The sequence below is a fragment of the Mauremys mutica genome, chromosome 5 (assembly GCF_020497125.1).
Source record: "Mauremys mutica isolate MM-2020 ecotype Southern chromosome 5, ASM2049712v1, whole genome shotgun sequence".
Lineage (NCBI taxonomy): Eukaryota > Metazoa > Chordata > Testudines > Geoemydidae > Mauremys > Mauremys mutica.
This window is the reverse complement of record NC_059076.1, coordinates 125205050-125229348: the sequence shown is the minus strand read 5'-3', so window position 1 is coordinate 125229348 and position 24299 is coordinate 125205050. Positions and strand designations below refer to the sequence as shown.

General features: G+C 42.9%; 1 protein-coding gene across 3 annotated transcripts in view; it reads right to left on the bottom strand.

Moving 5' to 3' along the window:
* The window catches only part of NELFA (negative elongation factor complex member A), a 40949-nt gene extending 26015 nt beyond the window's left edge, over positions 1-14934 (bottom strand). The window contains exons 1-5 of one of the 3 annotated variants that reach the window (XM_045018838.1): positions 14267-14934; positions 5385-5391; positions 5220-5297; positions 3808-3969; positions 2100-2189 (exon numbers count right to left, since the gene is read on the bottom strand). In XM_045018838.1, the coding sequence (XP_044874773.1) occupies positions 2100-2189; positions 3808-3969; positions 5220-5297; positions 5385-5391; positions 14267-14518 (589 nt within the window). In that variant the 5' untranslated portion in view covers positions 14519-14934. Of the gene's footprint in view, positions 1-2099; positions 2190-3807; positions 3970-5219; positions 5392-7668; positions 7730-14266 lie in introns of those variants that run through there. The other 2 variants (XM_045018836.1, XM_045018839.1) reach the window with 2 other exon arrangements.
* Between the last annotated feature and the right edge of the window lie 9365 nt (positions 14935-24299).

Sequence of the window (24299 nt, the reverse complement as noted above, 5' to 3'; positions counted from 1 at the left end):
GGGAGGGGATCATATGACCGCGTGCCAGTTTCTCTCCCTACAGGCTCGCCTCCGTACCCTTTGGAAAGCCTCACAGTTTTCCCAGACCGTGCCGCTGGAAGAACAGATCCACCCGTTCCAACCAGGGGACTTCATCTGGGCCAAAAAGTTCGTTCGTGGCGACGCCCTCCAGCCGAGGTTTACTGGACCCCACCAGGTTCTTTTAACAACCCAGACTGCAGTGTTCCTGGAAGGACGCAAATCCTGGATCCACCACTCCCACGTCAAGCCAGCCGTAGTGGACCACAGTGACGGACCAGCAGCTCTTGCCACCACTGAGGACACTGCCTCTGACCAGTGGACCAGCTTACCTCTTTCAGACATCAGACTTAAATTGACTCGGAAAAAATGAGAGGACCTTTTATTCTGACAACTTTATGTTTTTTATTATGCCTTTTTAGTTTATTTTCTGCTTAGCATTAAAAGATAATGCTTTTATTAGATATTCCCACGAGGTTAAAACTCGTATTTTAGGAAATAGAAGTAATTGCTGGGTATGTACTCAATTTCCAGTAAATGCAGAACAGGGACTCCCCTTCACACCCATTCCCCTGACCACTGCTAATATGACTTGGATGCCACCGGCTAGAGTAAAAGATCCAGTCCAACACAATCTTACATGGGACAAAACAGGAGTGCCAATTAACAGATATCTCAGGGTAACAAATCAGACAGGATCACTGTGTTTTGTTAAAGAAAAGGGGTCAACTTTTGTGGGAACCAGTAAATGCAACATGTATTTTAATGGCACCGCCTTTAGTAAAAATCTTGGCTTCAAGCCTTGCGCATCCCACTTATCCCATATGTGGATCCCTCACCCCGATCCAACTTTTTCATGGGTGGGCAAGCCTTCAGAGTCAGCTTTTAAGAAGCCCTGCTCAGATCACAAGGGTGTCCAACTAATTGTTAAGGGATATACGATTGCCTTCTACAACTGCTCAAGCAGTACTACACTGCACTTTGAAAACGCCACTACCAAATTGGGCCCAGGCTGAAATTGCCAAGCAGCCCTTGGCTCCTTAAAATGGGGTGTAGCTGTTGGTAAATAGTTATCCCAATAGCTACAAATGGAGGAATGTTGAGTCTGAACTCTTTATGAACTGAAACTTAACTCAGACTACATGTCTCTGTCTGAAACTTTTAATCAAAAGTTTTGACCTGCGAACTACTCATGACCCTTCCCCTCCCAATAAGTAGCCATCTCTCCTTTTGTCTTCTCCAATTTGCATTTTAACCTGTTTTATCCTGTAGAATCTTAATTGATTATGAATGACCATTATGATCTGTTAATCACTTTGTTTACTTCTGTGTATAAACATTGATGCTCACCCCTAATAAACTGGCCACACTTACTCCAAAGCTTGGCTCTTAAGCTAAGGATGGTGTGAGCCCGTTGATCAACGAATTGTTGTCTGGTCTCTGACAGATCTCTGAGCCCTATACCAACTCCGCACTAACTCGGGTGCTGGAGAGGTGAGTAGGACTTGCTTTTTACCTAACACTGACACTTCAAGAAAATGGTACATTTATAGTTATTTACATTTAGAAAACAACTATTCTCAATTCCTACAATATCCTTAGTAAGAGCTAGGCATTCTTTGCATCTCTCCGAGTCAGTGTTTGATAGGCTTTATCTGCATTTTCCCTTCTAATGCGCAGAACTGTTTATGTTCTTGGTAATTATGTTTGACAGTTTTGAACCTTATTTTAAGAATTACAATATACTATTTTTATATATAACCTCATCTATACATGTAAGAAAAAAATTCCAAGCAAGAATTTCAAACTATTTCACCTGGAATAATTACCCCATATTATGCTTATCACATGTTCTCCTTTCCATATGTGAAAGTCAATTTAAGATTACTTCCACTAAAGTGCATCATTATTTTTCTATTTTCATGTTTCCATAGAGCTTCATTTCCCTCCTTTCTGAAATCCAGTTTTTAAAAATATAAGCCTTGCAATTTTATTCTTTGCAAACACTATTTTACCTACATATGAGCTGTATAGACATATAAATTATTCTCTACCAAGCAGTAATATAAAACGAGTCATACTTGTTGTATCTATTTTTTTGACCAGCCCCCTCCCTTTGGCATGGAAAGGCACTCCTGCAGTCTTCTTGAGCTGTTGTGCGGTTTCTGTTGCTATAAAGAGAAATGCTTTAGTTATTTCAAAATTTGTATTTGAAATGAAAACTACTGCACATCCTACCTAAAATTCTTATAGGACCTAATCTAGTACAAGATGGGAAACTGTATCTTTAATTGACACAGGTCATCAATGTTTGACAAATCACATAATGCACTATTTGGAAAAAAAAAAAAAAATTAAAAGGATTGTGTAACAGATAATCTAAGTTACAGAAGTATGCAAAGTAACAAAAATAAACAATCTCCCGTATATACTTGTTCATAAGCTGAATATTTTGGTAAAAATGTGATGCATCAAAGAGCGGGGGTCGGCTTATAAATGGGTCTACACCAAAAGCGGCGGCCAGCACATTCCTCGGCCTGCGCCACTTCCTGCCGCCTCCATTAGCCCAGAGCAGCAAACCGCGGCCAGTGGGAGCTGCGATCAGCCGAACCTGTGGACGCAGCAAGTAAACAAACCGGCCCGGCCCACCAGGGTACTTACCCTGGTGGGCCGCGGGCCAAAGGTTGCCGATCCCTGATCTAATACACTGTTGTTTTGTTTACCTGGAGCATCTGCAGGCATGGAGCCCCTCAGCTCCCTGTGGCCGCAGTTCTCCGTTCCCAGCCAATGGGAGCTGGCGGAGCCGAAACGGCGAACCGTGGCCACAGGGAGCTGAGGGGCTCCATGCCTGCAGACGCTCCAGGTAAACAAAACATCCTAACTGCTAGCGGCTTACCCTGATGGGCTGGGAGCCAAAGTTTTCCAACCCCTGAAATACAGGGTCAGCTTATGAAAGGGTCATACAATTTTTGCTATTTTTACCTATCCATTTTTTGGGGGGAGAGGGGTCAGCTTACAAATGAACGGGCTAGGCTAATGAATGAGTATATACGGTACTTGAGTGGGAAAGTAGAAAGTTAAAAATGTAAAAATTTCATTTAAAATGCTTAGATACTCAAGTTGATATTTTAATTCAATCTAATTGACTAATCAACTCAAAGAAAGGTAAAAGCAAGTTGCTACAACAAAGTGCAGTGTACAGTACAATATTCTAAATTCACTCAGTTAAAGAATGGCTGTGGCTAGACTTCCTGCCTTCTGTTAATGAAAATCCTCTTGGCTTTCACTCACAGTAGGCACAATGAGCAAGGGAAAGCATGCACTGGCTGCCTCTGCGCCCTGTTGCAAAAACATATGACAAAGCTCAGCTAGGTTCCAATTTCATTTTTGTGGTAAGAGCCCCAAGCATCTTAACCAAAGCTCTTCCTGATGAGTCTCTAAAACAGATTACTAAATATAACCATCAAATAATCTAATCTTGCTTGTTTTTTGTTTGTTTTTGGGGGGGGGAAATGTATTTTTTTAGCGCCTTCAAATCTGAACAGCATTTAAGATTATAAAAACAAGACTAGCATATTAATATGGTGACAGCCAGAATGGCTTTGATAGGCTTAGTCCTGATCTTCTGCACATTGTTGTGTATTGTGGAAAACCAGCCAGCGCATATTCTTGTAAGAAGGGAAGATATGATACGTGTTCCTGTACTGAGGAACCAGACTGAATTCTATGCCTTCCTTTTACAATCCTATCTGTAACTGTATCTGATCAACTAGCTAGTTTACTACTTACATTTCTGCAAGAGTTCTGCTCGAAGAGTGGCACTTTTGGGTTTTCTTTTCAGCTGGAAGTGTTTCACTGGGGGAGTAAGTGGCCCAGCTAGTGTTGTCAAGGCATTTTTGTTTAAGTACTGGCATTCCAACGGCAACATAGCTGATGTTTCACATTCACTTACTGTATAAAGAGTTAACATAATGCATGTGGGTAAAAGAACCTCTTGTACAGATAATTACAAGACAACTTTCATATAGCTTGTGCAGGTGATTTTTAACTTCAAAATATTTATTCAGGCACTGAGGGAAGCTTCTATTTTGCTCATAATCAGCCTTCCAGAAACCCACCAACTCTAGCTATGTTATAGCAAGTAACCCTTCACCAAGATTTAACAGGAAATATATTATTTTTAAGACGGCCATGTTAGATTTGTCTAGTTAAGTGTAAAATTATTTTAAAAGTATTGTACATATTTCAGTACTCTGGAAAAAACAGCTGAAGATTAACTCAGAAGCTACATTTAAAAAAAAACAAAAAACAGAAAACACAATCCGGCAGACCACAAAATACCGAGAGGTGAAGATTTCTACAAGCAAATGATCACTCCTATTTTCAAGCACGATGAAGTACTCTTTCCAAGGAGTTTTTCTATTACTTTGCTGTATCCTGGCTCCTACAACCATTCCTGTCCACTCCATTCAGTGGCACTTCCAACTTTTGGGATAGTTCCTGTATTGCACTAACACTGGTACTGCATCACTGGTAGTACTAGCATATACATGGCCCAGGCATTTTAACTGCCTCAGTCTAGTCTACACTAATGCTCTCACTGCTGCCATCAGTAGTGAAGCTACACCAGTGGGACACTTCCTAAGAACTGCTAGTATAGTTGCAGTCCATCTATATAGCACAATAGTTGGCTCCTTGAAGTACAGATGTACACCCTCATCTTTAATGAGGCTCCATACAGGGGTCTGCCCACACAAAGCTCACTGCTTTGGGATCAGGGTCTTAGAGAGAGAGCTTAATATCATGCTATGGTAACTATGAACAAGTGCACAGAGCTTCTCTCCTAATGTGACAGTTTTAAATAACAAATAGACAACAGGAAGTCCCTTGAATATTAGTAAAAAATGCAAGACAGGAATAAAACAATGTTTAATTTATGATCTTTTAAAAGTTTATATAAGTTTAATCCCAGAGTAATATTTATTAAATTATACATCAGGCACTCCTAACCTAGTCCCATTGCCTCACATGGAACAGTTCCTGGGGCAAAGAGCTGCTGGATTCAACCCACATTTATTGCTTCCCATTAGATTCTTAAACACATACAGTATTATCCTGGCCTCTTTGACTTTCACCCATAGTGGTTTGAATGCAAAAGTGTCAAATATGCATTGTAATTTTAGACAAAAAAGATTGCTTACCTTTTTCCCTAAGTTCTCCTAAAATATCTTGAACATTGGGATTCTGTTCTTCAAGATCAAGGTTAAGGGAGCCAGTATCTGGAAAGGATTTTAAAATATCAGCTACCATTAAGACCCAGGGGTCTGAATCCAAGGTAGCGAGCTGGATAATTTCAGTCAGTGCACCTTTCATCTAACAAAAAAGAGAAAAGAAATCAACAAATTGGAAACAATTTTAAGAAGGTTGCTTTGTATTTGGAAATATTTTCAGAAACCAGTACAAACATGCACAATATTTACTTCCTGTGGGGAACCCATACATATTATTATGCTCTAACGCAGCTAAACAAGGCCTTTAAGCCATATGTCCAGGGTCATCTTTTTTGTTACAGAGAGTTATAACACAAAGAAAAGAGGATTTTTAAAAACTTATTTCAGGGGGTTCAACTGGGGAAAAAGGGAAGAAGTCACGAGATTGTAGTGGGGGAAAGTAAGTTTATTTCAGCTACTAATCAAAATATCTATAGTTGGTAGCATAAATTAAATAAATAAATAAAATACAATCTCCTCACTGAAATTACATATTGAAATTTGGTTTTTATCATTATACTTTATTCACAGGTAACTCAGTCCCTGAGAGAGTTGAAAATTCAGATTTAAAAACTTTTTAAAATGTCTTATTTGAATATTAAAAATTGACTTTTTAAAATCTCTCCATTCTTTTGCAGAGCTAAGATGTGGTTTTAGGCAGCACGTGCTTATCAGAGCACAAGAAAAAATTAGAATCAACAAACTATGTGACCACTATTAAGACATATTGGCAATACAGAGCCTTAACACTAAGGATCTGAAGATCAAGTGCAAGGAAACTAAGACTTAATACTGAGATGTGGCCCTTTCCATATCCCATTGTGATCACATATTGCAGTACATATGGCACAATTTACACTGTATTCAGGTATCCAAACACAACAAGACAAGTCAAGGAGAGATCTTCATCCTTAACTCTGTATTTCCTTTCTCTTATTAATTTACAACAGGCCTTTTATTATTTGAACATATTTTGCTTGTTAAAAAAAATGTATTATACCGAAATAGTAGATTAAATTATAACCCAGTTCTCCCTTTTTCCAAGCACCTTTAGACCTCAGAAATAAAGTCAATGGTCCTTTTGATTTTGTTGATTATATAGTGATCCCTCTGCCCCAACACACACACCCTAAATTACAGAAAGCTAATTTACAGTCTCATTTATGCTGTGCACAGAAGTCTCCACAAGTTTCTAATCTCTGCTCCCCCCAAAGCCTCCCTCTCCCAAATCCTCACAAGAAACAGTGCTTAATTTGTAGTGAAAGGTGCCGGGGCTCAAGCAACTAGTTGCTAGGACTCAAGCAATTTTTTTTTTACTTTCATAACTGATGGAGCAAGCCCAGAGATGCCAGGGCTATGAACTGCCAAGCCTACAGGTGCTGGACTCAGCCCTGCTACAAATGAAGCACTGCAAAAAAACCCAGTGTCATCCTAGAACAGAGGGCAAGATGGCCAAATTGGGCTTCAGCCTCCACCAGAAGCTGCTTCCGCTACATTTTTAAAAAGGAATGAAGTAGGGAATGGGATGGAAGAGTATGATACTTCTCAGGACAAAGGGCTGCTTTGACATCTCCAGTCCACAATACAAATTCTAGAACTTGAATAGAGATTTTAAGGGATTGTAGGTGTGAACACAGAACAGTCAATAATGCTTTCAGTAGGTTTGAGTTATATGGTAAGGATGCTAGAACCTGACTCAGGGCTTGGCTACACATACAAATTTGCAGCACTGCAGCAGGGTGTGAAAACACACCCTCTCCAGCGCTGCAAATTGCGGCGCTGCAAAGCGCCAGTGTGGTCAAAGCCCCAGCGCTGGGAGCGCGACTCCCAGCGCTGTCCGTTATTCCCCACAGGGAGGTGGAGTACGGACAGCGCTGGGACAGCTCTCTCCCAGCGCTGGCGCTTTGACTACACTTAGCGCTTTGAAGTGTTAAGTGTAGCCACAGCCTAAGCTGTCTATATTATGATTCCCACCAGTTTTAACACTGGTTCAGCTGATCTGGTGGTAATTTTTTCCATAAGTTTCCTCAGTGTCAAGATCTTTTGTCTCCTCTTCCCACCATTCTGTTAGTGCTTTATCTTCAGGCTGCTTTCTACATATGGCCAAGCACCCTCAATGCCCTCCCCTTTATATATCTCCTCAAACTCCTTTTTTCTCTAGTTTTGCATCAGGAAGACCACCACTGGACTCTCTGATCCCAGATTAAGTTTACAGGTCTGGCAGTTAGAAAAATATGTATTTATTTGCAAACTGAGCATATATGATATGCAAGTCAGAGGCACATAGAATTTCACATGCCATTTTTACAGTTACTTTTCAAAGCAGAACTACATTTCAACATTGTTAATTTCATTATGGACCGAATCTTGAAATCCTTACTTAGGCAAATCTCTCATTGACTCCAACGAGTCTCTTGTTAAGCATAGACTTCAGGATCAGGTCCAACAGAGTTTGTCAGTTGTCGTTATGGGTCTTGCCTGAAACATCAATGCTTAGCAAAAATACTTAAAAAAAAAAAAAGGAGTGAAATTAGTACTTGTGGAAATGAGGCGCTAATTACATTTTGTACAGACAGCCAAAAATATGGCAAGGCTTTAACTTGGACAAACATTGCTATAAAGATTAACATGAAAAAACAAAACTAATTTTCACTAGTAAACAGCCATCAGAATTTCAAATAATCATAGCATTTGGGGATGGGAGAGAAGGGACAAGTTATTGGCAGCAGACAAGAAAACCAGACAAGAGCTCCAGGACTTCATCCAAGTAGTTCCTATTAATTTTCTTTCCATTTCTACCACTAATGCAGTGTGGATTAAATAGAATTATAAAGTGGTTTCACTACTGGCTAAGAAACCTAAACTGTTTTTAAATGGTTCAGTGTCCATTAAGAAGGTGATGTTGAATAGGAGTCCACAAAGGTCTATTATTAATCAGCATTTTCATTAATCTGAAGAATGGAGTGGAGAGTATATTAATATCTGCAGATGATAAAGGTCAAAAGGATAACATATACTCTAGCGGCAAGGGATTAAAATACAATATATAATTAATAAAATGGAAAAATGGCCAAGATCAATATAAAATCAGATTCAATAAACTGTAAGATAGGAAATATGAGTGAGGGCCAGGAAAATGTAAAGGATGACAAATTACGACAGATAGTGATTGTCTTACATGCAGCTCAAAGAACCCCCTACTCCCTTATTCTGGTGCTTTATACTACCACTTCTAGTGTGCGGGAGGCAGCTGGCTTCCCACCCACGAAGGTGGAAGGCAGAGCCTTGACTCCGCACCCTTCAGTGTAGTTATGCTAGTGTGGTTTTTCCTCAGACTTTTGTACTGGTGACCCCTTTCACACACAGCAAGCCTCTGAGTGCGACCCCCCCCCCCCTTATGAATTAAAAACACTTTAGTACATTTAACATCATTATAAATGCTGGAGGCAAAGTGGGGTTTGGGGTGGAGGCTGACAGCTCGTGACTCCCTGAGGGGTCCCGACCCCCAGTTTGAGAACCCCTGTGCTAGTGCATCAGGGAGTGCAAACACGACTCCAGGTTTAGACAATCTCTCTCCCAGGGTACTCCAGGGGCAGCACACCACCACATTGCTCAAACTGCAGGGCTAGATCATAATGACACAACCTAGCCATAAAGGAGTAAATGCAATCCTGGCAGAAAAATGCACATGCCACTATGGGTCACGTTAACAGGAGTATATTATGCAAAATAAATAAGGGTAATTATTCCTCAGAACTCAGAACTGCACTGAGCTTTCGATATCATTTCAAAACTCTGATTAACTGCAAAGGGTTTAGAAGAAAAAGAACAAAAGGTTAGGGAAATGAATCCATTAGGGAATGGTTAGGAGAGCTGCCATGTTCAGTTTAGAGAAAAGCAGTAAGAAGAATGAATTTAACAATTGTCTACAAATACACAGAGATGTTAAGAAGACAGGCACCAGTTATTCTAATTAGTCAGTGAGGACAAACAAGTAGTAATGGGTTTATGGTGTGGTAAGGAAAATGTAGGTTAATTACCTACCCCACAGGAGTGCTGGAAGAATTAATTCATTAATACTTGTAAAACACTTGGAGTTCCTGAATGAAAGGTACCAAGGAAGTTGCAAAATATTAGGAGACCAAAAAAAAAAAAAAAAAAAAAAGAGCAGAACACTTAAGCAATGGATCAAGCTGCCAAGGGAGGTTTGTGAATCAATCACCTTCACTGGATATATTTTTAGATAGACTTGACACTTCCAAGAGAGGTTTAGGGATTAAAAATGGACAAGTGACTATCAAAAATCCTTTTTAAATCAAATAACACCATGTATTCTATTAATCCCAACATTCATTGTAGTCCAGAAGTGGTTTCCAAATTATCCTGTTCCACTGTTAACCAATATACTTCACCCAGTGCTTATTTTAGAAGGATGAAAAATACTGTCTCTTTAAAAAGCCTATATTCAACCTACCATCCACAGAGCACAATATAATTTGATGTTTAAAACCTATACTACACACGATACACCAGTTACACACACTGTACACATCATTCAGAGCCACAAAGCTGATGCAACATTGTTTCTAATCTCGTAATATTTTCAGAAACCACATCAATGCTCTGAGTACTAACACCTGATCAGGGCAGACATGTACATGAGGAATAAAGAAAAACATGCAGTACACTAATGAAGTCCAATCACACTGAATCCAAGTCATTTTCACAGGTAAATTCAACTCATAATACAACCTAATTTAAAAAAAAAATCAGTCTGAATATACATTAAGAATTTTTACTCTTAGATAGCCACAGCTCTCCTGTATTTATTATTATTATTACTAGTAGTTGTTGTTAAGGGATGACACTGTCTCAGTGCTGTACCATATATAAAAATGAATGCTGTTCTGGTGTAAAAGACCAAGAAATTGTAATGTTATATGCTCAATAGCAGCTGTTACTTGTTTTAAAGTAATCCTATAACAAGTGTGATTGTAACACTGTTTGACATGACTTCCTTAGCATCATCATTTAATCTGAGCAAGTTTATTATAAAACAGTGCACTTTTGATGTAACAATTGTTCCTTCTCAATGAGCTCATCACTAAATTCCCTTTGGTTAATAGCTTTGTTCCATTGGGTTATTTTATTAACAATACAAAACTAATGCAAAAAAAGGTTTTGGATCTGACTACAAAATTTTTCATCTTCAGCTGAATTTACCTATATAATGATTTTTTTTGTGTTTATGTTTTAAGGGGGTGAAAATGGAGGAAAAGGTCACTTATCCTAGCAGTTTTAACAGATCACAAGTACACTGCAAAGGGACTAAAAAATTACATTGTGCAAGTCTCTCTCAAGACCAAGCTTGCTCAGTTTACAAGTCAAACAATAATATTCGTAGCTGCTAGCTCCACAAACTCCATCTAGAATCTGAAAAAGCCAGCACTTCTGCTTCTGTCAACAACACCAGTACAAGTTTTTATATTCAGAACTGAGCTGGCCATTTTGACAATACATGAGGTAGAACAGAAACTAGCTCACTCTTCAATAGTTTGAACGAGTCTGCAAGGCTAACAAAAGTCAAAATGAGTGAAGTGACCTGCCAAGCCTAATTAAATTTGGATTAATTTTAAGGAGGTATTTTAATAAAAAGTATCTCAGAAGTATTGTTCTGATGGATGGCTTTGCAGCATTTCAATGGATTATTTTACAGTGTCACTTGAGCTGCAGCTCCATCAGTTTGAGACAAAAACCAGTCAAGTGTTCTCCATGAAGAGCCCAAAACTTTTCAATTCATTCCTCTTGGTCCAAAATACCTCTAATCTGGTAACTTTCAGGGCACACAACAGGTCCCTTTCTTTACCTAAGCTTTCTGCGGCTTTTATGCTAGTTCTGGGTGTAATGAAAGCTAGGGTCTTGATATGGAGGGATCATGTATGACTGATTCTTATTTTCTGGTTTTGGGGAGGCCGCTTTATTTTGTTTGCATTAGTATAATTGAATTTGTAATGTGAGAGACACAGAGCTGGGACAGGCACTTAGCAAGCAGTTACAGTATGTCTCAAAGATACACAGGAAGCAGATATGCTAAGAAGGCGCCCTTTTTAAAGCAGACTGCAGCGACACAGAGTGAATGACTGCACAGAAAAACCTACTAGAGCCACTCTGAGTCACACTACTCTGAAACCAATTGGTTTAAACACTTGATGCTTGTGCATATACCTCTTTTAGGACATTTGGTTGCAACTTCTCCAGGGTGAAGTGTGCACTAATCCATTTTATTTACAATTTCCCCCACACCATGTTTAGAATACTACTATCACACCTCAACAACAAACATATCCTATCTGACAATGGCATCTATAAACATGGGTCTCTTGCAAAGGGCACATCTACTGTGAAAAGGTGAGACTCAAGCTGAACCTGCACACTATCTTCATTGGTGTTGTCAGGAAACAGAACAATGTGGGCCATGAAGTAGAGTGCAAATCCCTCAAGACTCAAGTTGTAGAAATGTATGCTCCAGAATACCCTCCCATTATCAAACTATTCCCTCACAAATCAGCAGATTCCTGACTTCCAACTCAATACCACTTCAAAACAGCCCACTCAGACTGTTAGCATCCTCCTACCTGCAGTTAGCCATGCCAACTCTGATTTCCTAGCCCCTAGACATTTGAGCTTCAACATCCCTCCGCTATCCCCTCTAGAGACCCCTGCTCTTCCCCTTTCCGAGTTTCAGCACTTGCTGCTGTCCTCCCTAGGGTAAGGCTTTTAAGCTATGTTTACACTACAAGTGCTACAGCAGCATAGCTGCAGTGCTGCATTATAGACCAGTGGTGTGCAAACTTGTGGGGGGAGGATGCAGGGAGCAAGAGGTCCTGGGGGAGGGGAAGAAACCGGACCCCACAGGTCCTGCAGGATGCACTGCCATAATAATGGGAACAGGATAAAAATAGAGTGAGTATTGTGGGATAAAAATTGAGTAGGTAATGCAGGTTGGGATGGGAGCAGGATTAAAAAAATTGTCCTCCTGTGCTGCAAACACCACGAATGCTCCAACCAGTAGGCATCACTGCCCAGCCACCCAGCTCTGAAGACAGCCAGCAGTAGTGCAGAAGTAAGGGCAGCAATGCCTGGCCAGCAGTTGCTGCTCTTCACCCGCAGCACAGATGTAAGGGTGGCAATGGGCTGGGGGCAACAAATTCCATGAATGGTAAAGGGGGGTGTGACTGGAAAAGTCTGCACACCACTGTTGTAGATGACGGCAATAGAAGGCATTTTCCATTGCTGTGGTAAATCCACCCCCTTGTGAGGTTTTCAAAAAAGTTCTTCCATCAACCTAGTGGTATCTATAAGGGGCTTAGGTCAGCTTAACTATGCCTCTGAAGGCTATGAATTTTTCACAGCCCTGAACAACCTAAGTTTTAGGTGTAAACCAAGCCTTAGACTCAGCTTCTGTGCAGATGGCTGTTGAGGGAAGAGAGATGAAGGAAATTTGGCACAGCCTATTTCCTATATCAGTGGTTTTCAACCTCCCCTCCCCCCCATTTACGGATTCCTAAAAAATTTCAAATGGAGCAGCAGACCCCTTTGGAAATTTCAGACTGTGCAGACCACAGGTTGAAAACCACTGCCCTACATAGTTTGCTCCTCTGGTCTACTTCCAAGCACAGATGCTGGCCCAGAGACACAATCCCCCAAAAGGAAGCCAATAGCACTAGCAGTTGTACCTGGTGAAAGTCTCACAGTTCATAACTCATCAGCCTAAAGATGAAAAACAACCCCCCCTCACACACACATTTTAGACAAGAGGGCAATGATGGGACTTTTTAAGACTGATTGTATGGCACCCATATGGGTGCCACCCACAAGTAACAGTTATGATTACATTTTACACTTTCCATTAGGAAAGTCTCTGGGCACATCACAGATTGAAACCTCAAAAGTACTGGCTAAACAAATAATGCTAAATGCCTAGGTCTTACATAGCACTTTAATCAAAAGAGGACAGTACCATTTTACAGATGAGCAAACTAAGGCACAGAGGTGGGAAGGGACTTGGCCAAGGTCACCCATCAGGCAGAGGCTCCCAGCGCTCTCCCCACTAAGAGACATAGGGCATGAGGTCTCAATGGGCTGACCACTCAATCCAGAATAGTTATTTCAGTGTAAACTGGGGAGGCTGGTCGGGTTGGGAACTGGGGGAGGGCTTGGCAGCTATACATCCTACAGACCCCCTGGGAGTGGATGTAGGGAGGGGGCAGCTGGGGAATTATGGGTGATGCCTGTGTGGAGTCAGATCAGGTAGGTACTGAGTGTAACACCCCAGGGGGCAGGGGCAGGACGGGGGATGGGGTGCAGTACCCTTAGGCAGGAGAGGGGGTATACCCAGCAGGCTGTTACTGAGTGTAACGCCCAGGGGGGCAGGAGCAAGCGGGGGAGGGGGGAATGTAGTACTGATACCCTTGGGTGGGAGAGGGGGGTATATCCAGCGGGCTGTTACTGAGTATAACGCCCATGGGGGCAGGAGCAGGCGGGGGGGGGGAGGGAATGCAGTACTGATACCCTCGGGCAGGGGAGGGGTATATCCAGCGGGCTGTTACTGAGTAACGCCCCGGGGGGGCAGGGGCAAGGGGGGAGGGGATGCAGTACTGATATCCAGCGGGCTGTTACTGAGTGTAACGCCCCGAGGGGGGAGGGGCGCAGCACTAATACCCCCTCACCGACCCGGGGGTGTGTCCGGCGGGCGGGGGCGAGACTCGGCGCGCGGCTCCTCAGACGCCATTTAACGGGGAGGGGGCGGGAACCACCGCCCTCGCCACACGGGGGCGTTTGCCACCCTCCTCGCCGGGCTCGCCCAGCCTCCGCCTGCCCCGGGCACCTCACCCCCCGCGGCGGGCCAGGAGCCGCGCGGCGGGGCCGGCCCCGACCCGACCCTCCCGGTTCCCGTGCAGCCCCTGCCCCGCTCTCACCTCATCCACCGCCCGGCGGGGCAGGTGCAGCATCCCCAGCAGCAGTTTGAGCTTGACGGCCGAGGAGAGGCTGTGGAAGCAGAGGCGGATGTTGTCGATCACCGAGGCCGTGAGCAGCGAGGCGATGCTCGGCGGCGCCCACAGCTCGTCCGTGGAGCCCAGCTTGTTGTGTAGCCACAGGCCAGTGTCGCTCTCCCGCATCGACGCCATCTTGAGAGCGGGGCGAAAAAAGAGGGGATTCTCAGCGGGCATTTTATGAAGGCACCTAAACGAAGGGAGGGCGAGGACCCCTGTGGGTTTGCCGTTTCGTTCGTAACCCAAAATGGCGGCGCCCTAGTGAAGAACCTCCACCATTGAGAGGGGGGGAAAAGGAATTCCGTAATCTAAAATGGCGGCGCCCTGTTGGAGAGGAAGAGCCAGCAAATCTTCCCTGATGCAAAATGGCGCCTCTTCCGTATTGCAATATGGCGGCCCCCTGCTGGGGGAAGCGTCACCGTCAGACTGGCTTCCCACCCTTCTCCGCGGGCTGGTTGTGGCCTCAATACTCCTTTTCGGTATTAAAGGGCCAAGGGACGGGACTGAAGGTCAAGCGTCTTGAAGAGAGCCTCTGAGCCAGGCCGCTGCCCTGTACCTGTTCCCTCTGCCCTTCTCTCTCCCTTCCCGTATGCACGTCTCCCCCCGCGGCCGGCTCTCGTCTCCCCGCCCCTCCGCTCTCCTCCTTCCTCCCACTTCAGCCCCGCGCCTCGCTGGCCAATACCCGGCACCGCTGTTGCCAGCCAAAGCGTAAGAACTGCGCGCTCGGCCCTGCGCGGACCAGGCTCCACAGCGCCCGGGGTCGTGCTGTGCCCATTGGACGTTACCGACCGTTTCTGGCTCGGTGGCAGCAGCCTGTTGGACGCTAGAGCTGGCAGGAAAAGTTTGAAATGTATATTTAAAAAAAAAAACTCTTCTCCAACCGCTTCCCACCTTATTTTGACCGGTCAGCGCGATACTCTAATCTACACCCTCCACTGTGGTATCTGGGCAACTCACTTCTCCTTTGGTCTCCTGTTTGTTCCCCCTCCTTCCTTCCTTTTAAAACAACAAACCCAACTTGCCACCAAATTGATAGATGATGAAATCAACTTGCAATGCTGTGCTTTGACAGAAGCAAAGTTAACTGCCTTTTTCATCATCTCCCCAAAGATTTTACGATGGAGTGATGGTGACAGGAGGAAGACAGCGTACACACCAAAAGCAGGAGAAATTAGGAAACAGGCCCCTTTCATACAAATACACACATGCTTAACTTCATGTGCCACAAGGGAGTCTCTGCTTTCCACACCTGAGTAATGATAAACACATGCTCAAGTCTCTGCAGGTTCAGGGCCTTATAAATACAGCTTAAAATGCTTATTTTAGTATAGCAATAAACTAAATAAAAATGGGGGAATCTTTCTGGGGATGCATGGAGACAGAATGAATTTGGTGAACCTGCCACTCTTAGGGATTTTTGGAAAACCACGCTCATTACAATTGTGAAATCTCTTTACAGCAAAACAATCTGACTTCTCTGTGAGAGCTGAGCTGATTGGTATGAGGAGCTCTAGGCACAAACTCTTCTGGTATCTACTATTGTGGAATTTACTATTTGTTAATATCTGAAATGCTGTGTCTCAGCATCTAAAATTCTGCACATGCAGTGCTGATTTGTATGTGCTTTGTAAAGTACTTTGGGGCAAAAAGGGGTGATGTGAATGGATTTTATTATAAATCAGCACAAGCGAAAGTCATCCTTTTTTTTTCTTTGTTCTGAAATGAGTGCAAGTAACAGATGTAGCTTGCAAATGCCATAAAAGTGTAGGGAGAAACTGTCCTGTACAATATTTTAATCTGATAGCACAATAAATTATTACTTAAAAAAATATGTCTAAGGGATGCTGCATAGTAAGATTTAACATAACGGCCATTCTGAGTCAGACCACAGGTCCATCTAGATCAGTATCCTTCTTCCGACAGCGGCCAATGCTGGGTGTTTCAGAGGGAATGAACAGAACGGGTAATCGCCAAGTGATCGATCTGTCGCCCATTCCTAGCTTCTGGCAAACAAAGGCTAAGCACACTGTCCCTGTCGATCCTGGCTAATATCCACTGAGAGACCTGTGCTTTTTTGAACGCTGTTATAGTCTTGGCCTTCACAACATCCTGTGGCAAAGAGTTCCACAGGTTGACTGTGCCTTGTGTGAAGAAATATTTCCTTTGGTTTGTTTTAAACCTGCTGCCTATTAATTTCATTTGGTGATCCCTAGCTTTTTGTATTATGAGAAGGAGTAAATAACACCTCCTTATTTACTTTCTCCACACCAGTCATGCTTTTATAGACCTCTATCTATTCATAGACCTCTATCTACCTCTATGATTTTTATAGACCCCCCCCTTAGTTGTCTCTTTTCCAAGCTGAAAAGTCCCAGTATTATTAATCTCTTCTCATATGGAAGCTGTTCCATACCCCTAATCATTTTTGTTGCCCTTTTCTGAACCTCTTCCAGTTCCAATATATCTTTTTTGAGATGGGATGACCATATCTGCATGAAGTATTCAAGATATGGGCATACCATGGATGAATATAGAGGCAATATGATATTTTCTGTTGTCTTGTCTGTCCCTTTCCTAATGATTCCCAACATTGTTAGCTTTTTTTTATTACTGCTGCACACTGAGTGGCTGTTTTCAGAGAACTATCCACAACAACTGCAAAATCTTTCTTGACTGATAACAGCTAATTTATACCCCATCATTTTATATTTATAGTTGGGATTATGTTTTCCAACATGCATGACTTTGTATTTATCAACATTGAATTTCATCTGCCATTTTGTTGCCCAATCATCCAGTTTTGTGAGGTCCCTTTGTACCTCTTCGCAGTCTCCTATGGACTTAACTATCTTGGATAGTTTTGTATCTGCAGATTTTGCCATCTCACAGTTTACCTCTTTTTCCAGACCATTTATGAATATATTGGTCCCAGTACAGACTCCTGGGGGCACCACTATTTACCTCTCTCCATTCTGAAAACTGACCATTTATTCCTACCTTTTGTTTCCTGTCTTTTAACCAATTACTGATCCATGAAGAGCCTTTGGTGAGGGAACTTGTCAAAGACTTTCTGAAAATCTAAGTATATTATATCCACTGGATCCCCCTTGTCCACATGCTTGTTGACCCCCTCAAAGAATTCTAGTAGCTTGATGAGGCATGATTTCCCCCTTTACAAAAACCATGTTGACTCTTCCCCAACAAATCATGTTCATCTATGTGTCTGATCATTCTGTTTTTTGCTATAGTTTCCAAGTTTGCCCAGTATTGAAGTTAGGCTCACCGACCTGTAATTGCTGGGATCGTCTCTGGAGCCTTTTAAAAATATTGATGCCACATTAGCTATCCTCCAGTCATCTGGTACAGAAGCAGATTTAAATGATAGGTTACGTAACTACAGTTAGTAGTTGTGCAATTTCACATTTAAGTCCCTTCAGAACTCTAGGGTGATTGCCATCTGGTCCTGGTGACTTATTACTGTTTAATTTATCAATTTGTTCCAAAACCTCCTCTAATGACATCTCAATCTGGGACAGTTCCTCAGATTTGTCACCTAACAAGAATGTCTCAGGTTCAGGAATCTCCCTCCATGAAGACCAATGCCATGAAGACTGATGCAAAGAATTTATTTAGTTTCTCCACAGTGGCCTTAAAGGGGACACATGCTCCTTTAGCATCTTGATTATCCAGTGGTTCCACTGGTTGTTTAGAAAGGCTTCTTGCTTCTGATATACTTAGGTTTTTTTGCTATTACTTTTTGAGTCTTTGGCTAGCTATTCTTCAAATTCTTTTTCAGCCTTCCTAATTATATTTTGATACTTCACTTGCCAGAGTTTATGCTCAAATTATATTGAGGAAAATAGAAAGAACTTCCAATTTTTAAAGGATGCCTTTTTGCCTATAAGTGTTTCTTTGACTTTGTTTAGCCATGGTGGCACTTTTTTTGTCCTCTTACTACATTTTTTAATTTGGGGTATGCATTTAATTTGAGCCTCTATTATAGTGTCTTTTAAAAAGTTTTCATATAGTTTGCAGAGATTTCACTTTTGGCACTGTTCCTTTTAATTTCTGTTTAACTAACTTCCTCATTTTTGTGTAATTCCCCTTTCTGAAATTAAATGCTATGGGCTGCTGTGGTGTTCCCCCACCACAGGGATGTTACATTTTATTATGTTATGGTCACTATTACCAAGCGGTTCAGCTATATTCACTTCTTGGACCAGATTCTGTGCTCCACTTAGGACTAAATCAAGAATTGCCTTTCCTCTTGAGGGTTCCAGGACTAGCTGCTCCAAGAAGTAGTCATTTAAGGTGTCAAGAAATTTTGTCTCTGCATCCTGTCCTGAGGTGACAAGTACCCACTCAGTATATTTCCAGCTGTGTCAGCATACCTTTGTGATAGATGGTCCCTTACACCAAGAATCACTGCAATTTTCAGAATACTCCTACTCCCAAAGGACCAGTCACTTACCCTAGCTCAATTCCATCTCAGATCTCACAGCAAATAGTTTATTAGGATTGGCTAAAGACAACGCTTGTAGCCAATCCTAATAAACTATATATAGGTTTATTAAATAGGAAAAGGAAATTAGAGAGTTATTTGCGTGTTTAAAGCAGGTAATCTACATGTATGACTTGTCTTCATGGGGGATGGAGGGCAGAACAACAAAGTCTTTCATCCGCTGTAACTTTCCACAATAGTCACATCCTGCCCAACAGGAAAGGTCTGAACACCTTCTGCTGAAGATCAGCACTTCACTGTAGTTAATGTCATTCTCCTGTCTTGTGATTTACACAGTCAGAGAGGCTCACAATACAGGCTCAAATACTACCTTACAATAAGGGATGCAGATGTTATAAATGAGATTAATGCATGTGCAACTAACTAGCAATCAGTAAAGTCCACACACATTCTTATAATGCTAATTCCTATTTTAATACTAACACATAAGTAAGGCTATGATTTAATCTTGGGTATTTTTAGTAAAGGTCATGGACAGGTCATGGGGAAGAAACAAAAAATCACGGCCCGTGATCTGTCCATGGCTTATACCATAAATACCTTGGATTAAATCTTGGGGGAGGGTGTTTGCACTGCCTGAGGGGGAGCCTGTGGCAGGAGCTGCCAGGGAGGGAGCCCCAGGGGGCCTGTGGCTGCTCCAGCCACCACCAGGGGGGCTCTCACGGGCCAGCTGCTGCTCCCACAACCCCTGGGACCACTGCTCAGGCATTCCCCAGGGCCAGCTGCATCGGCTGCTGTTCAGGCGGTCCCCGGGGCTAGCTTCCCAGGGCCTCCAGAGCAGTGGCTGGCCCTGGGGCCAGGTCAGTTCTAGCAGTGGCTGGTGAGACTGGCTGTGGGGCCACCGGAGCGACTGGCCCCAGGGACAGCCGCTTAGGCAGCCCTAGGGACAGCCACACTGGCTGCTGCAGAAATCATGGCGGTCACAGGATGTCACAGTATCTGTGACTTCCACGGCCTCCATGACAAACACAGAGCCCTACACATAAGTAAGCCAGACTGATTCCTGCTATGTATTTGTCAGTGTACCACTGAGACACGGGGACTTTGGCATGAGCTGGCAGCTGGTTTGCCAGCATCAAAGGCACTGTTGGAATCTTTGGATCTGTAACACAGACCTCTGCCACTTGAACTAAGGGCGTAGTAGGTGTCATCATCAGCCCAGAAGGGGATGGATACTTTGCCAGGAGGTTTCACAAATCTTTGCCGGCAGTAGAGGAATGGTGAGTGTCAGGAATCTTGGATCGCATGCCAGACTCTGGAGGGGAGCATGCTGTGAGTACAGTCTTCTTCCCATCCCTTCCAAGCGTGACCCCTTCTGTCCCAACCCCTCTAATCTGTCCTTGTCCCAGTCCAGGTCCCATTCCCCTTACCTAGCCAGTTCCAGTCTCCCTTCAGCCACCCACCGCACCCACATTCCCAGTGGCTCCCAATCCCAATCTCCTTCCCTGGGCTCCTCACCCTATCTCAGTGTCCTCTTCCCCCAGTTTCTTGTCTCAATCTCTTTGTCCAGCCCATTCCAGTCCTTTCCCACACCTTGGCCCCTCTTCAGATCAGTCTCCTCTTCCCAGTTAACACCTTCCCCCCTTTCTCACAGGCTCTCAGTCCCAGTCTCGTTGCCCAGGCAGTCCCAGTTTCCCTCTCCAGTTCCTCGTGAGATCTCATTTTGTCTACTCCACCTACTGGCTCCTAGTCATCCTCCTCCCACCTACCGGCTTTTACTCAAGCACGCACGCGCGCGCGCTCTCGCTCTGTTGCACCCCTTCTGCTCCATCCCCTGAGCAATCTGCTCCTAGACGTCAACATTTCTACAGCTCCTTTGGAGCTCTGCCTGCCTACCCTCTTCCCCCAACAGCCCCAGGAGATCCAATACCTCCTGTCCACTCCAGGGAGGAGCACATCTGGAGCATGTAGCCAGCATGGTCAGCTGGGCAGTTGCACTCAACAATGGAGAGCTGCTATGTGTGCTTGCCAAGCCAGACAATCAGCAAAAGAATTTCAAACATTTGCGGGGCTTTAAAGGGGATGTAGGGACTTCTGGTCTCCATGACACCTGGGCAGTGGAGTTCACAATGGTGACCAGAGTGGTCAGTGTGGGACACTGTGGGACAGCTGCTGGAGGACAGTCAAGGTTGATGTAACTAACATAAGAATGGCCATACTGGGTCAGACCAATGGTCCATCTAGCCCAGAATCCTGTCTTCCGACAGTGGCCAGTGCCAGATGTTTCAGAGGGAATGAACAGAGCAGACAATCATTGAGTGATCCATCCACGGTCATCCACTCCCTGCTTCTGGAAAACTGAAGCGAGGGGCACTCAGAGAATGGGGTGTCTACACTTGCGCTGCATCAACCTAAGTACATCAATCATGGTTCTACGCCACTCATGGAGGTGGTGTTGCTATGTCGGGGTAATGGGGCGCTTGCATTGGTGGGAGACAAATTTAAGTGTAGACAAATGCACAACTAGGTTGACGTAAGATGCCTGGCATCACCCTAACTTTGTAGCATAGACCTGGCCTAAGAAGTGTCGACTGAGCACATGCAAACTATTTTATTTATTTTTTTCCGAATATTTAAAATTTCACCACATTTGGGCAGATTTTCATGGGTTGGCAAAAGGCACATCCTAATTTAAAGGCCAACCCCTCTGCCAAAATTTAAGGCCCTGCTTCAAAGCATGGAGGTGCCAGAGCCTTTCAAAGAAAAGGTCACCAGAATTTAACATGGGCAAAACAACTTATTTTTCTTTAGCCTCAGTTTTGGAAATGGCTGAACTGTTTTGGCTGAAATTATCCAGAAAATTCAGCCAGAGGCTGACATCCTGCATAGAAAATTTCAGCCCTAGCAGTTAAAGTTTGGCAAACAACAGCAACTGAATACATGGTCTTACAATGAAAAGTGTTGGGCAGTCTTAATAATAGGTGGTGCTACTACTAACCCTGCCTATAATCCAGTACCTGCCTATAATCTAAATAGTACTGCTGCTATGTTGCTAAATTGTGCTATGTTTTATCAGTGCCCATGGCTTTTGCTTTACTATTCTTTGCAGTAATAGAAGTACAAAATCACACTGGGGCACATGCAAATTAACACCCTAATTTATGTTGTCCTGCCCTGAACCTGTGGCAGTTTGGGAGTGAGATTCACAAAATGGGGTGGCTATGACTTCTTAAATATCTCACTGAAACACACTGCAACACCTTTTAACACTGGAATGAAATGCCTCAAAACTGCATAACAATGAAATCATAATAAAGGATTCTAACTCAATTATATGTGAAGTGCAGCCATGTGGAGAGGTTGCTGGTAGGGCTAAGATGAAAAGTACTGTAGCATACTTGTTTTTTCACATTAGCCCTACGATTAATCTTCAGTTTTTACTTGCTCCATCTGTGAGTTTGGCCATTTTGGTGTTAAGTGAATACAAGTAGTGAATCATTAAAATGGTTGCTGTCTCATGCCTGCTCCCAGGCTCCCTTTCTTTAAAGTGCCTCTAGCTTTCTTTCCTGCTGCCCTTTCTCTCCCTCCCAAATCTCCATTAATCAACAAGCTCTCTCTCTTCCTTTCTCTGGACCTCCACTCACTTTGTCCCTCGTGTCAGAGGACTCCCCTACACCCTGATCACTCGGTCCCTCCCTCCATGCTGGCTATAGTCACATTCAGTATTTGATGAACACAGTAAGTTATGCCTTTTTCCCCCCTGTTAATGTGTATGAGCTGAAAAACACGTCCCTAGCAAAAATGTAGGGAAAAAAGTTTGAAACCTTGAAAATTATTTGAAGAAATTAATGGAATTTCTCTCCAGTTTGCAAATGTAAGTTGTTTGCTATGTGTTCTGTGTTATGGTGTAAGAAGGTAGGTTTCTATGGAAATGGAAACATGGACACATCAGGGGCTGGACTTTTTAAAGAAGAACTGACCACCAAATATGTACTCAGCATGCTGAGCTCTTCTGAAAATATGGCCCTAAGGCTTGCTGTGGTAAGGATCAAAGAGTTCTTCATTTAAGGGAAAATGTGCCTTGTTTTTAAAAATGTTCCAGGGGAGTCTTCTAATTTCTAAGCTCCCAAAGAGCCAGTCTTTCAAAAGAAGATAGAAAGCCACCTACTGCAACAATCAAAGACCACTGCTGGTGTGGCAGAGCACTGATCAGAGTAGGGCTGTGTTATGACCCACTCGCATGTTTCCTTTGCAGCAGGGCACCTATTGGCAATGCTGCAGGAGCTGTCCTGCATTGTGTGAGGACCATGCTGGGTATGAATGTTGAGGCCTATGTATTATTATTATTGTTGTTGTTGTTACTCAGTCCCCCAGTGTCTTGCATTGCAGATCTGTATCTGATTGTCCTGGATTGTCAGATAAGTTTCAGAGTAGCAGCCGTGTTAGTCTGTATCTGCAAAAAGAACAGAAGTACTTGTGGCACCTTAGAGACTGACAAATTTATTTGAGCATGAGCTTTCGTGGGCCAAACCGGAGAGTCTCTACACAAAAGAATAAATGGACACAAATCTGACATCAGTAATCATAACATTCAAAAACCAGTGGGAGAACACTTCAACCTCTCTAACCACTCAGTGACAGACTTGAAGGTGGCAATTTTACAACAAAAAAAACTTCAAAAACAGACTCCAAAGAGAGACTGCTGAACTTGAATTAATATGCAAATTAGATACAATTAACTTAGGTTTGAACAGAGACTGGTAATGGTTGGGTCATTACACTAATTGAATCTATTTCCCCATGTTAAGTAACCTCACACCTTCTATGGATCATCTCAATTATCACTTCAAAAGTTTTTTTTGATAGCTCATCTCAATTGATTGGCCTCTTACCTTGGTATGGCTACTTCCACCTTTTTCATGTTCTCTGTATGTATAAATATCTTCTTGCTGTATGTTCCAGTCTATGCATCCGATGAAGTGGGCTGTAGCCCACGAAAGCTTATGCTCAGATAAATTTGTTAGTCTCTAAGGTGCCACAAGTACTCTTGTTCTTTTTACTTTCAGATAAGTAATTGCAAAAGCTTTAAGTGTCAGGGCACTAGAAAAATAAAGTTTAATAGTTTTTCAAATAGCTTATAAAGGTGATTTCAAAGTTCTGTTGCTAGTGGCTAGTTTGTACATCTCCTTTCATGATGTTTTTGAAAACAATCTGGTTCACGTTTTTGTATGATGATGAAAGTCATGTCAATTAAATGGTGTAACTGTCTAGCTAAATGGTTCTTTTCTGCATGTGTCCCTCGTCTATATCACAACTAGCAGGCATAGTAGACCACTTTCAAGCATTCTAAAAAAACACCATTCTGACTAAAGTTGCCTCTCACAGGAGGCCTGATAAATGAATCCTAGATTATCCTGTTCCAGGAGATCGTATAGAATTTGGGTTTTTTTTTTCAATTTTTATAATTTAAAATATCTTAATCCATTGTTTATTTTT